Source organism: Typopeltis vanoorti, chromosome 2, assembly GCF_054136105.1.
Source record: "Typopeltis vanoorti isolate ZY-2024b chromosome 2, IOZ_Tvanoo_1.0, whole genome shotgun sequence".
In the NCBI taxonomy this organism is placed as follows: Eukaryota; Metazoa; Arthropoda; class Arachnida; order Uropygi; family Thelyphonidae; genus Typopeltis; species Typopeltis vanoorti.
The window spans coordinates 145,874,224-145,887,656 of NC_143550.1; the positions used below are offsets into that span (position 1 = coordinate 145,874,224).

The 13,433-nt window shown below is 34.1% G+C and overlaps 1 protein-coding gene across 2 annotated transcripts in view; it reads right to left on the reverse strand.

The window, feature by feature from the left end:
• Positions 1 to 13,433, reverse strand: part of LOC150109502 (NEDD8 ultimate buster 1-like) — a 261,500-nt gene that overhangs the window by 99,035 nt on the left and 149,032 nt on the right. For both annotated transcript variants that reach the window (XM_090408663.1, XM_090408656.1), the window contains exon 12: positions 5,473 to 5,573. In XM_090408663.1, coding sequence (XP_090264789.1) covers positions 5,473 to 5,573 — 101 coding nt within the window. The remainder of the gene's footprint in view (positions 1 to 5,472; positions 5,574 to 13,433) is intronic.

The window sequence follows — 13,433 nt, forward strand, 5'->3', positions numbered from 1 at the left end:
CGACTGCCCCTTAGGACTGGTTGAGCCCTCCTGATTGAGCATTTTTGACTGTAGCAGCGTGTGCTCATGGGGGGGGGGGGCAGGTTTGCCTGTTCTGAGGGATGAAAAATCCTCTACTGCCGTATGAGACCAACTAACTCACCTTTTAATCGAAAGAGACCAGATAAAGGTTCCTCACATCATGGATGGGAATCGAACTAGGTCTTTCTGATGAAAGGGCTTCATCTATGCTGACTAAGCTATGGAGGCTCTGCAGGATACTATTCAGTTCATAGTATAGTATAAAAAAGAAGAACAGAAAAAGCTATAGAATACCAAAGAAGTGAGGTCTGCGCTCTGTTATCACAAATGCACCATCTCTTCAGCTGACCAACAGGATGCCTCAGAAGTGAGACTTCAAGTCTTATCAGATAGGTCTGAATTCTTACACCACTGCTACGAGGGTGGTCTGAAAAGTTCTCAGCCTAACAATGAAAAAACAAATTTATAATTTCAAAATTATTTTTATTTTTCAACATAAACTCCCTTAAGACTAATACATCTATTCCAGCGATGCTCCAACGTCATTATCCCATCTCTGTAGTGGTTCTCAGTAAGATCTACAAAATATGCCCTCTGTAGCTGCAATCACCTCTTAATTTGAAGAAAAACGCTGACTTGCATCTTTGGTGCTGAACAACTGGCTTCTGTCCACTATTTTGACCGCTATGTGGATTCTGGTGTGTAATGGTGAATCCAAGTCTCATCCATAGTAATAAATTGACACACAAAATCAATTTTATTCTTGTTAAAACATTCCAAGCACTGTTCAGATTTTCATGCAAGCACGTTTTTAATCAGCTGTGAACAAGCATGGCACACATCTTGTGCAAAGCTTTTTCATTTGCAATTCTTCATACAAAATATATCCTACACGTTCTTTTGAAATGCCTATAGTCTAACCAATACCATATCGTGCACTTGATCAATGATTTCTGGCGTTTTTTGTATGTACTTCACGTGGATCATCTTCAAGGCTGGTACAGCCGTGTTTAAACTCAGCAGCCCATTTCTTAATTCTCGAAAACGAAGAAGAATGCACATAAACTTTTATGAACTTCGAATGAATTTCTTTTGGCGTTAAACCTTCTTTCACGAAGAATTTTATAACCGGGCGTTACTCAATTTTATCCAATTCAAGGGATACAGACAAAACTATTGCTTCAGACAGCTGTATAAAACAAACTACTTGAAAGAATGCCTTGCAATTTCACTTGATGCTTATGACAGACGTACCAACTTAGGGGGAAAAAAAATCTTGCTGATAGTGTTGCCATTTATGGCTGAGGCCAAGAACACCACCCTCGTATAACATAAATGAGAGAAGAAATTGGAAATGGCATTCTGTCCCAAACACCTATGTATAACAAGTATTAACTTGTTTATAATTAGAAATTTATTTGGAATATATCCTGGCCATAGCTAGCCATACATGAGCATAAACATGCACAGCATCTCAACAATGTAACGTATGACAAGATATTTTTAAAATCACTGGATTCCTGTATAACTGTATAATGGCCATCGTCTTGTTAATTTTTTACTGTTTCTTTATCCACTAATTTTGTTTTTTATACCCGAAGAAGTTCTATGCAATTAGGATGTAACATTGTGGTTTTTAATTAAAGTAATTTATCATATTCTGATTAACTTCCTTAGAAACTATTTTATTTTCCAAACGAAAATTTAACACCAAAGTGTACAGAGGATTTGAAATTGGAAGTGATCACTATTTAGTCTCGAGCAGGATAAAATTGAATTTCATATTAAAAAGAAGAAACGTGTAAGAAAGTTTTAAAGCGAATAAAAGTTGAGCAGCACTCAGATATGAACTGTAGACTAAAATACACAAACATTATTTAAGAAAAAAATCAGACAAATGTAAGAAAGCTAAACACTGTGTAAAACCAGCTAAACAAAACTCATGGGAAGACTTTGGTAAGAACATAGAAAATAAATATCAAGACGGTGGCAAGATATTCTGGAGGCTGTTGAAGAAGCTCAGAAATGGAGGAGAGAGTGCTGTAAAAGGAATTTGAGATGATAAAGGTGACATGAAAACTGTAGAAAAAGATATCCTTGAAGTAAGGAGGAATTACTTTGAAAAATTGCTAAATGAAACAAGCAGTGATAGCAGTTGTAAAAAAAATAATACTCAACAGGCATGCAGTCAGGATTACATATCCATCAAAGGCTTGAAATGTGGAAAGCCAGCAAGAGTAGATGATATTTGACTAGAAATGCTCAAGTATGGAGGTATAAAAGTCTTATAGTGGCTGCACTGCATAGTTCAGAAGGCCTGGACAGAGGGACGAATTCTGGATGATTAGAGCAAAGATCTCACAGCACCCACATATAATAAGGGAAATAAAACTGAATGCGAGAATTACAGAGGTATTTCTCTACAAAGTGTTCCTGGTAAGATTTACACAAGTATACCTGACAAATAGTTGAGAAGGATTGTGGAAGAAAAGCTTGGTGAAGAACAAGCTGGATTTAGGCCTAATAAAGGCTGTCAGGATCAGATCTTCACTTTACGACAAATAGTCGAGAAAGCATGGGAATATAACAAAGATCTGTATTTAAGTTTTGTAGATCTGAAAAAAGCATATGACAAGATGCCAAAAGAGAAGCTATTCATTATGAACCAGTTATATGGTGTCAATAGGGCATTATATCAAGCAATACTTAGTCTTTATTTGAGTTGTAAGTCAGCAATTAGAATTGAAGGAAGTACAGGGAGATTTTTTTAATGTTAAATCTGGTGTGAGACAAGGATGTACATTATCCCCTGTGTTATTCATTATCTATATGGATCACATTATGAAGGAAAGTGGTATTAAACCTGATATTTAAATTGGAAATGTTAATGTCAGTTCTTTGCTTTATGCTGATGATGTTAGACTTCTAAATAAATCTGCTACAAGTTTGCAAGAGTCCATGACTAAATTGATTAATTGCTGTAATACATATGGTATGAAAGTCAGCAATAACAAGACAAAGAAAATCAAAATAGGCAGAAGCACTGAAAATATCAACTTCATTGTGAATGGAGAACAAGTGAAACATTTCAGCTACTTAGGCATGATTTTAATGAAGATGGTAAATTAAATATGGAAATAGACAACAGAATCAACAAAGCTGATATGGTAGAAAGTCATCTGAATAAATTTATGTGGAATAAGAGAGAAATTAGTGAAAACACTAATAAAATACAAGACAGTGTTCAAACCGAGCCGGGTCAGAAGTAAAACACTTGACCAAAGACATGAATCCTGACAAAGATTAGGGGCATGAACAGATTGCATCAATTGCAATATCATATTAAAAACTAAGATATTAGGACAGAAATTGACACTGTCAGCATCCAGGAATGCATTAGCAGAGCTAATCTCAGGTAGTATGGTCACTTAAACAGAATGGGTGAGAGAAGACTAGGAAAACAAGTGTTCTCTGCCAGGTTGGCAGGATAAAGACCCAGAGGAAGACCAAGATATAGGTGGATTGATATGGTATAAAGTGCCTTAGAAGATAGAAATATAAGATCTAATAATGTTGAAGTCTTGACAGATAACAGACTTATTTGGAGGAAAATTGTAGATAGGAAGTTAGTAATGATGTAAATTTTTCATGTAGTACTATCATATTCTGTACACTCCTTTGAGGGTACATGACAGAAATTTGATGATAATGATGATGAATGAAAATTTGAACAATGAGACTTATTTATGCACGTTGTAAACAAGGAGCTTCTTACAGAGAAGAAATAAAGGAATGAGTCATTAGAGAAGGCAGCTGGAGAAAAAAAAATAAGCTGGTTGGAAACCTAAAGAGCAGAGCAGAAATGAATCTCAGTAATATAGAAATTTTCAGGGAGAATTTGGAGAAGGAAAAGCTGGCCATCATGTTAATACCAGGAAGAGTTCTGTTTAGGTTATGAATTAATCATTATTTTAATCAGACTATTTATGTAAATATAAGAAATTCACATACATAGTCTGTCACAGTGATTTTTTTCTATGGTGAATTTCCTTTAGCACAGAATTATGTCTAGGAGTTTGGCTGGACTTTAACAAAGTTTAGTGAGTGAATCTGCTATAATGGCGTTTGCTGTAGTGAGAGTAAGCTATACAATGTTTTAACAAAAAATTGTAAAAACATACACCAAGACTGCTGTTTTCAGATCCAACATACAAAATGGGGGGGGGGGGGTCATCTAATGTTGCAATGACTGCCTTTGTTTTCTTTTGATATTTCTGTAGATAACATACTCTTATATAATCATAAAATAAAAACATTGCTAGATATTCGTATATACTTCACTTGGAGAAGAAACCACTATTTGTATAATGCATAATTACTTTGAAAAGTAAATGTTATATAAACCTGAACAAAAAAAACAACAACATTATTTTCACGATATTTCATATACCACGAAAACAGTTTAAATGAAAATTGTACTGAAGAAACTTTAAACTGGCAAGCCATATATACTGTTGAATGGGTGAAAATATGCCCACCTGACGTGGAAAGGACATGTTACATGGTTAAGTGAGCTGCACAATATATGAAACAAAGTCCCACGTGAATATATTAAACTTTCTTATTAAAGATAAGAAAAAATTCTTAGGTTTCTGACTTTTTTCCCTTTTTTTTTTTGTACAGGATACCTTTCCTCAAACTTTCAACTGGCCATCAATAAACTCTGTGGCCATTCAAAACTGTAGTCAATTTTAACTTTAAGTCAAATTTTGAAGATATAGTGAAAGATGAATTTCAAAGTAGAAGAGAACTTTAGATTTTTAATGAGAATAGGAACCAAATTTTTCACACCTTTTCTTCTGAGCAAAGATGAATGATTTTACTTAAAAAAAAAAAAAATGTTTCCTTAATTAAACTTTGCAGTGAAATGAAGTAAAGTAACTTTATATATATATATATATATTTTTTTTTTCCTCCTCTAGTTTTATAATATTTGTTGAAGTCAAGCCTTGCATAATATATATTTTTTTTAATTAATGTAATTTGAATTTATGAAACTATTTTCTTTTTGGTATCTGGAAGTGTGAAGACTCAATTTTTTTATTATTATTATTAAACATGAAAGGTTTTTTTTGAAGTACAGAAAGAAAAAGATTATCATTTAGCAATATATACCTAAGACCAAATGCATGCTTTGTTTTCAGTATGGAAATTTAATACCATATGCAGTTAATAGGATTCATATAACTATCACAGCCAAGATACATGAATTATTACAGTTCACGTCAGTATGAGTCAACTATAACTATTACCAAAGATAAAAATTAATGAAGATTATCAGTTTTGACAAAATATGCAAACAAATTTGAATGAAATATAGATTGAGAAATATAAATAAATATATTTTATAAAGCAAACACACTCCACTTAATAATAAAATTCCAGGTTTACTTCTCTTTTCCCAATGATGTACTGCAATGCTCTTTCAACATCTCCATAACAAAATCTAAGAGCTACTCTTGCCTCAGAAGATGTGTATCCCATGCACATTACTGAAATAAAATAATAATACATCAAGTGTATGATGAACCATACAACTTAATTAAAAAATTTGACACCTAAATTGATATTTTCTAGTGATGGTAATCAATATTATTATTATCTGAGACCGCCAATGAGTCAAAGACTCAAAGGTCTCATCAAGGATACATCACCCAAAACAAACCTTTCCTTAAATTCATTCACACTAGATGCACTCGTTACCTTTAAAGGCAAACTATTCCACTCATTCACTGCTCTTTGAGAGAAAAACATAGCTCTCGACTGAGAACAAACTTAACTTCCATGAATGGCCCCCATGTTCTTTCCCCACCTTCCATATAATGAAAAATTGCATCATATGATATCCTATAATACCTATTCAGAAGTTTAGAGATCTTTCTCCTGCTAACCAGAGTCTGTAATCCACATACTTGCAATCTATCCTCATAAGTCTGCAATATGAATTGCTATACTGAAATCGCATAGCAGTATAGCAATATACCGAAATCACATACTCATTATGTTATCAAATTACTTTGCTGTTTAAGGGAATTTCTGAATAAAAACTAAAGATTAATACCTGATTAAATTGCATTTCATAATAGTCTATACAGTATATAACCAAACAGATTTATTATTGATTTACAGAAATATTTCATTACAGATTACTTCTCTACATAGTAACCTGCAAACTCTGTTTACTAAAACATACTGAAAAAGACTTTTCAAAACTGCAACAAAATCCTTTTTTAAAGGAATTTTCTAGAATACAAGTATTCTAGAAAATTATTATTTATATTAATTGCTATTATTATTTAATAAAAAAAAAAACAGAAAAAGTAATTTAGAAGAATATAGTCTTTTTTTTTTGTGCAAACAACCCTTTGGATTATACTTGATTTTATTCCTGTATGCATTTTTAAATAGCATATCTTAGTAGGAGAATCTTATCAATCTTCTAGCAAGTTTTTTTTTTTCTGATTGAGTAGTATATATATTAAGAAATAGACCATATGCTCTGTTTTTATCTGTGTTTGATATATACACTAAAAAGCTAATCGCAAAAATACTTCATGATGTGCAAACTTTTGTCTGCTTATGTTTTAATAATAATAAAAAATCCTACATTGCAATTCAAAGAGCATTAATGTCTTCATCCATCAATCCAACTGTTGGTATAGGAGAAATCTCTGAATAGACTAAACTTGATAATCACATATAGTGTAGATGAGACTGCAGTTAAACTTTAAGTTAAGTGGTAGATTCAAATTATGTTTTTAGAGAATCAATCTTGTGGAGTATGTTTATGTCACAATGTTTTAGGTTTAACATTGTACTTTTGTTTCTGTAAATCTTTTATTGGTTTCTGATGAGTATATTTTATAAAATTGTTGCAGCAGCATATGTGCAAGCAAATAAGCCTAATTTCTGCTTCTTGCATACCAGTGTTAAAGTCCTTTCTGTAGGTGCATATATAGTATTGTAGGTATATGTACGTTATATGTAACTGCTAAAGTAATTATATAAGTCTTGTTTATGAATCTCTATTTGGTTTAGGAAAGTGTATAATACAAGTTTTTTGGTTTGTGGCTAAACCTAACTCACCGATTGTGTGTTGATTAAACTAACTACCAATGTAAATCTTAAAATCTGAGATTGCAGATGTAAATTTAATAAATAATTAAATCTAATTTTCATAAAGATGAAAACTTAAGACTATTTATTCAAAATGGAACAATCATCACAGAAATATGTTATCTGTGTTTGACCAGTTACTTTCGAGGGAAGCTCTGATAGATGTAATTTTAATGTGCAAAGGTAAGAGCCTCAGGACTCAGAACAGAATTGTCTGCATCCAGTACATTCTTTTTTTAATTTATTTACTGAAAATTCTTATCATCCCATTGTGATCCTCAAAAACATACACAAACCTGAAAATGAAGGTCAATTTTGTGTATAAGGGTGAAGTGAGCATCTTGTATGGCAGCTGTGTATGCTTCTTAATGTATGCAGAAAGTTTAAATATTAAATAGTTTTAAAGAGACTACAGGTGAGATCCTGGATATTTCAAAGAGCAACTGTTTCTTCTGATAGTCTGCACCAAGATGCTGTATTAATCCCAGTTAGAAATCAACTATTCAGTCTTAGCAGTGATGGATTAGTTTACAGACTTTCTCATCTTCAGGAAGAATATGATCTTCACTTAGGAGTACATGCCTTGCCTATTACTGGGCCACAACAAAAACATGAAGCAGAATTGCCACTAGGTACGCAAAAAAGAGGAAGACCTCAGAGAACACTTCTTTACGATTCAAATAAATGTATAAAGAAACAGGAGAAGTCAAGAACAGAGTTGGTATCAACAGAACAGCTTGAGGATATTAATGATAGAGCAATTTTAATCACAAGAGAATGAATGGCAAAATCTTTCTGAGCAATAAATACAAAATGTTATATTCAGGCAATGACAATTAAGGAAAAAAAGGCGTAGCTATAGTATTCAACACTATATACGAGGCTAATCTTCTTGAATGGCAGGCAGTCTCAAGCAGAGTGATGTGGGCAAATATCAGAATGGAGAACTCGATAATGAGACTTATTTGTGCTTATGGTCCCACAGAAGGTTCTACTAAAGTAGAAGTAGATGAATTTTTTTGAGGCTTTAGAGAAAGCAACTGACATGATGAAAAAAGGAAAAGTTGGTTTTTGTTGTGGATCTAAATAACAGAATTGGAAATGCTTGTCAGTCACACAAAAATATTTTGGGAAAATTTGGAGAAAAGAGCAAAGCTAATAATAATAATAATGGCAAATGCATGTTGGGTTTCTTCCAAGGAAATGGACTGGTTATTACTATCACAATGTTCCAACATAAAAATGTGCACAAATTCACATGGAGGCAAGGAATAAGAAAAGTCTCATTGACTATGTTATTGTTGATAGTGATGTTTTCTCTCTGGTGCAGGACACCAGAGTGTACAGAGGATTTGAAATTGGAACCGATCACTATTTAGTCTTGAACAGGATAAAATTGAATTTCATATTGAAAAGAATAACATGTAAGAAAGTTTTAAAGCGAATAAAAGTTGAGCAGCTCTCAGATGTGAACTGTAGACTAAAATACACAAAGATTATTGAAGAAAAAATGAAAGAGTTTGAGAACAGAAACCAAACCTTGGCGATTCAGTGGCAAGCCTTGAAGAAAACCCTGATTGATTCAGCCAGAGAAGTATGTAGTGAAGTTGTCTGCAAGAATAGAAAAATCAGAACTCCATGGTGGACACAGGAAGTTAAAGAGGCAGTGAAGGAAAAGAAGAAAGCATATCAAAAGTTCCTGGCAAATAAGTCAGCTTTTGCTCTTAGAGAATACAGAGACAAATGTAAGAAAGCGAAACACTGTGTAAAACTAGCTAAACAAAAGTCGTGGGAGGACTTTTGTCGATCTGGAAAAGGATATGGTACAGGAGACGAGTGTACAGAGGATTTGAAATTGGAAGTGATCACTATTTAGTCTTGAGTAGGATAAAATTGAATTTCATATCGAAAAGAACATGTCAGAAAGTTTTAAAGTGAATAAAAGTTGAGCAGCTCTCAGAAGTAAACTATATACTAAAATACACACACATTATTCAAGAAAAAATTAAAGAGTTTGAACATAAAAATCAGTCGATCTTTACTTTGGAGATTCAGTGGCAAATCCTAAAGAAAAGATCGACTGATTCAGCCAGAGAGGTATGTAGTGAAGTTGTCTGCAAGGATGAAAAAATCAGAACTCCATAGTGGACACTAGAAGTTAAAGAAAAAAGGACATCAAAAGTTTCTGGGAAATAACTCAGCTTGTGCTCTTAGAGAATACAGAGACAAATGTAAGAAAGCTAAACACTGCGTAAAACTAGCTAAACAAAAGTCATGGGAAAACTTTGATAAGAACATGGAAAATAAATATCAAGATGGTGGCAAGATATTCTGGAGATTGTTGAAGAAGCTTAGAAATGGAGGAAAGAGTGCTGTAAAAGGAGTTAGAGATGATAACGGTGACATGAAAACTGGAGGAAAAAATATCCTTAATGTATGGAGTAATTTAAAAAATTGCAAAATGAAACAATCATTGATGGCACAGTGGTAAAAAACACTGACTTAGCATGCAATCCGAAAATACCTCTCTAATTCTCTCATTCAGTTTTCTTTCCCCTTTTTATATATGGGTACTGTACATATCCATACATGAAGTAGAAAAAGCCATCAAAATCCTGAAATCTGGAACGGCAGTAGAGTAGATAATATTCAACCAGTAATGCTCAAGTATGGAGGTATGTTTTACAGTGATTGCACCACATCGTTCAGAAGGAGTGGACAGAGGGACGAATTCCAGATGATTGGAGTACAGCTCTCAATAGTACATATATATAAAAAGAGAAATAAAACTGAATGTGAGAATTACAGAGGTATTTCCCTACTGAATGTTCCTGATAAGATTTATGTTTGAGAAACAGTTCACAGAAGGATTGTGTAGAGAATGACAAATTAGATGTAATGAGAGAGAGACAGACTGCTTACACGTAGTTTTTTTTTTTTTTTTTTTTTTTTTTTTTTTTTTTTTTTGTGTGTGTGTGTGTGTGTACAAAAGCTTGGCAAAGACCAAGCTGGATTCAGGCCAAATAGGGGCTGTCAGGATCAGATCTTCACTTTACAACCAATTGAGAAACTGCCCTTTCAACTGTACTCGCACACATACACAACACCTTCCTTTCCAATGGCTACAATGACCACAAGATTAATAATCAAATCCTTCCCCATTTCCCCGACCACCTCTGAAGGACTACAGAAATGCCATCACCATACCATACATCCGTGGTACATCAGAAAAAATTGCCAGATCATTAAAAAAGTACAACCTCCATACAGCTTTAAAGATCTACCGTAAACTTACTACCCTTATCCGTTCCACCGAAGACCAGCTCCCTTCTCTCTCAGTGCCTGGAGTAGATAGAGTATACCTTGTGCCTGTAAACTGGCTTACTTCGGACAGGCAGGTCATCATCCATTCGGTTAGAAGAACACAGATCTCACATCTGCAATCATGATTAGGTCAATCTGGCCTTGCAGACCGTTTGGCTTGCTTTGGATAATACCCACAGGATCTCCTGGAAAAAAATGACCATGCTCCACCATAGTAAATTCAAGAGAGAAAGATTGTTTTTTGAATCTGCATCGGCACTCAGGAATCAACCTAATTTAAACAAATACGGTTGCATTAAACTTCCCAAAATTTGGATAACATTAATTATTAGTGATCCCTCTTTACATCCTAGGCCACCTGCAAATGTCCATAGAGGGAGCACCACCTAGATAGGACTTTAGTTTCACTTACTACTGTATTGCTTTTGTGTGTGTGTGTTGTTACAAAAAGTTTTTTGTAATCCCCGAAGATGTCTCTGTGACAGAGATGAAATATTGGAAGTATTAAAATTATTTTTAATCCTTTCTCAGTGCTGATAATTATTCCATTAAACCGCCAACATGAATTCTGCACAGCATTTAAGCCTCAACACACGCACATATTGCAAAAGTGGCTAAAACAGCTCATAGAATTACCTGGTTATTGAAGAGCACTTTGACATGCAGAGATAAGATTATTATTCCACTTTATAAGGCTTTGAAAAAGGCCTCATCTGGATTACTGAATACAGCTTTGTTGCTTAGGTATTTTGGAGATGCTAATGAGATGGAGTGGATTCAGAGGAGAGTTACCAACATAGTGGCAGGACTGTGTGATGCTCTATATGAGGAGAACTGAAGATCTCTGGGTTACAGAAGCTGGTTGATTGGCAGATAAGAGGGAGGGAGGGGAATATGACAGAGACACATACATTGTTTAGGGAATGGGTTATGGGACTCATGTAGATATAATATTTCAGTACAGGAATAATGTGAAGAAAACTATAGTTCACCCATAGAAAACTGAAAAAGAGCGTGGTTAGTAACGGAATGAGGACTAGATTGCCCGAGTCAATTGTGTGTTTTGCTGGTAAATGATTTCAAGGCAAAATATGGCAGATATTGTACAGATATTGATTAATGTTTTAAGTGGGCCTTCTGCAATGAGTCTACAGACTCCATGGAGATGCCTGTATAATAATAATTAACATTATTATTGCTATTGCATTATTATATTTACAACAATGATATCATTGTATTATTAACATAATTGGAAGAAAAAAATATGGTGACAAAACCTGAAAACTGATTTATTTAGCAAATTGTTTGTAAGGACAGAAAAACAAAAACTTAATGGTGTGCTAAAGTCAAAGTAGCAGACTTAGAAAAGAAATCATATCAAAATTTTCTGGGAAGTAAATCAGCACGTGCACTCAGAGGATACCGAAAAAAATGTAACAAAGCTAAGTTGTGTGCAAAATGGCCAGTCTGTCCAAAATAACAAAGATGGCATCAGCAGGATACTTGATAAACAGCTGGTAAGAAAAGAGATGGTAATGCATCCTTTTTGGATGGTAGAAAGGAAGACAGTTTCTGAGCTGCTTTGAAGGAAGTGTACAGGCTGAATTTTCGAAGAATCTTTACTATTTGTTCCAAGGTTCCTTTAAGGTGGGATAGATTGTAGATTGGGATAGATTGTAATTCACATTAGATTGTAGTCTGATAATTATCGATAATTTTTTGAATAGTAGTTTTGTCGTATCAATTACATACCAGACTAAAGATATGAGAGTTCTGAGAAAAATTAAGAGTGAACAGATGACATCAATGGCAGAATCATATTAAAAATTAAGATTTTATTCAGTTCATCAAACAAAAGGGAATCAAAAGAGCAGATCGTATGAGCTCTGTGTATAAAACTCTTGATAATACCCATTTATTTTGTGATGAATGATGGTGGGAGGATGAATGAATGTATCTGCCAGTAAAGTTTGGCTTACAAAAACTGAAAATCCAATATGACCTATGGGATGATAGGTATTATCTCCCACAGGTCATGTTGGATTTATATCAATAATTTTTTTATTATACTGTCAAGATTATATTTTCACTTTGTGATAAATAGTAGAAATATAACAAAGAAATGTATTAAGTTTTGTAGATCTGGAAAATGCATATGACAAGATGCCCAGAGAAAAACTTTTCAACACACCACAATTATATGGGATAAATGGTACTTTATATATACACAGTCTATATTTAAACTATAAGCCCAGCAGTAAGACGGTACATACTCATCTCATCTTCCTTATACCTTGCAGTGTCGAGGGTCCATTGATCATCGGACTTCACTCCGTTTACAGGATAAGGTGGTCAGCCTTATGCCCCGGTGTATCCTATGGCCTGTAGTGTTGAGTTCTCAAGGCCAGTTTGCCTGCTTTGTGGGATGAAAAACCCCAGAATAAACTGGGGGAAAAACCCTGCTGTCCACCCCCAAGACTGGCTAACTTGGCTATGGCTGAGGAAGATCCTTCAGCTCCTCACGTCACCGATGGGAATCGAACCTAGGACACTCCTTCTCCAGGCATATGGTTGCGAAGCGCATAGCCACTAAGCTAATCTCCTCTTATTCATTATCTATATGGATCATATTAAGAAAGAGAGTGGCTTTAAACCTGATATTAGAATCAGAGATATCAAACTTAGCTCCTTGCTTTATGCAGATGATGTCATAATCATAAACAAATCCAGTTCAATTCTACAGGATTCTCTAACTTAAAAAAAAAATTCAACTGCATTCTCAATGGAGAACCTATAGAAGTAATACAATATTTCAGCTATTTAGGCACAATTTTCAGTGAAGATAGTAAATATTGAAGTAGGCAACAGAATAAGCAAAGCTGGTATGGTGAGCAGCCAGATGAATAAATCAT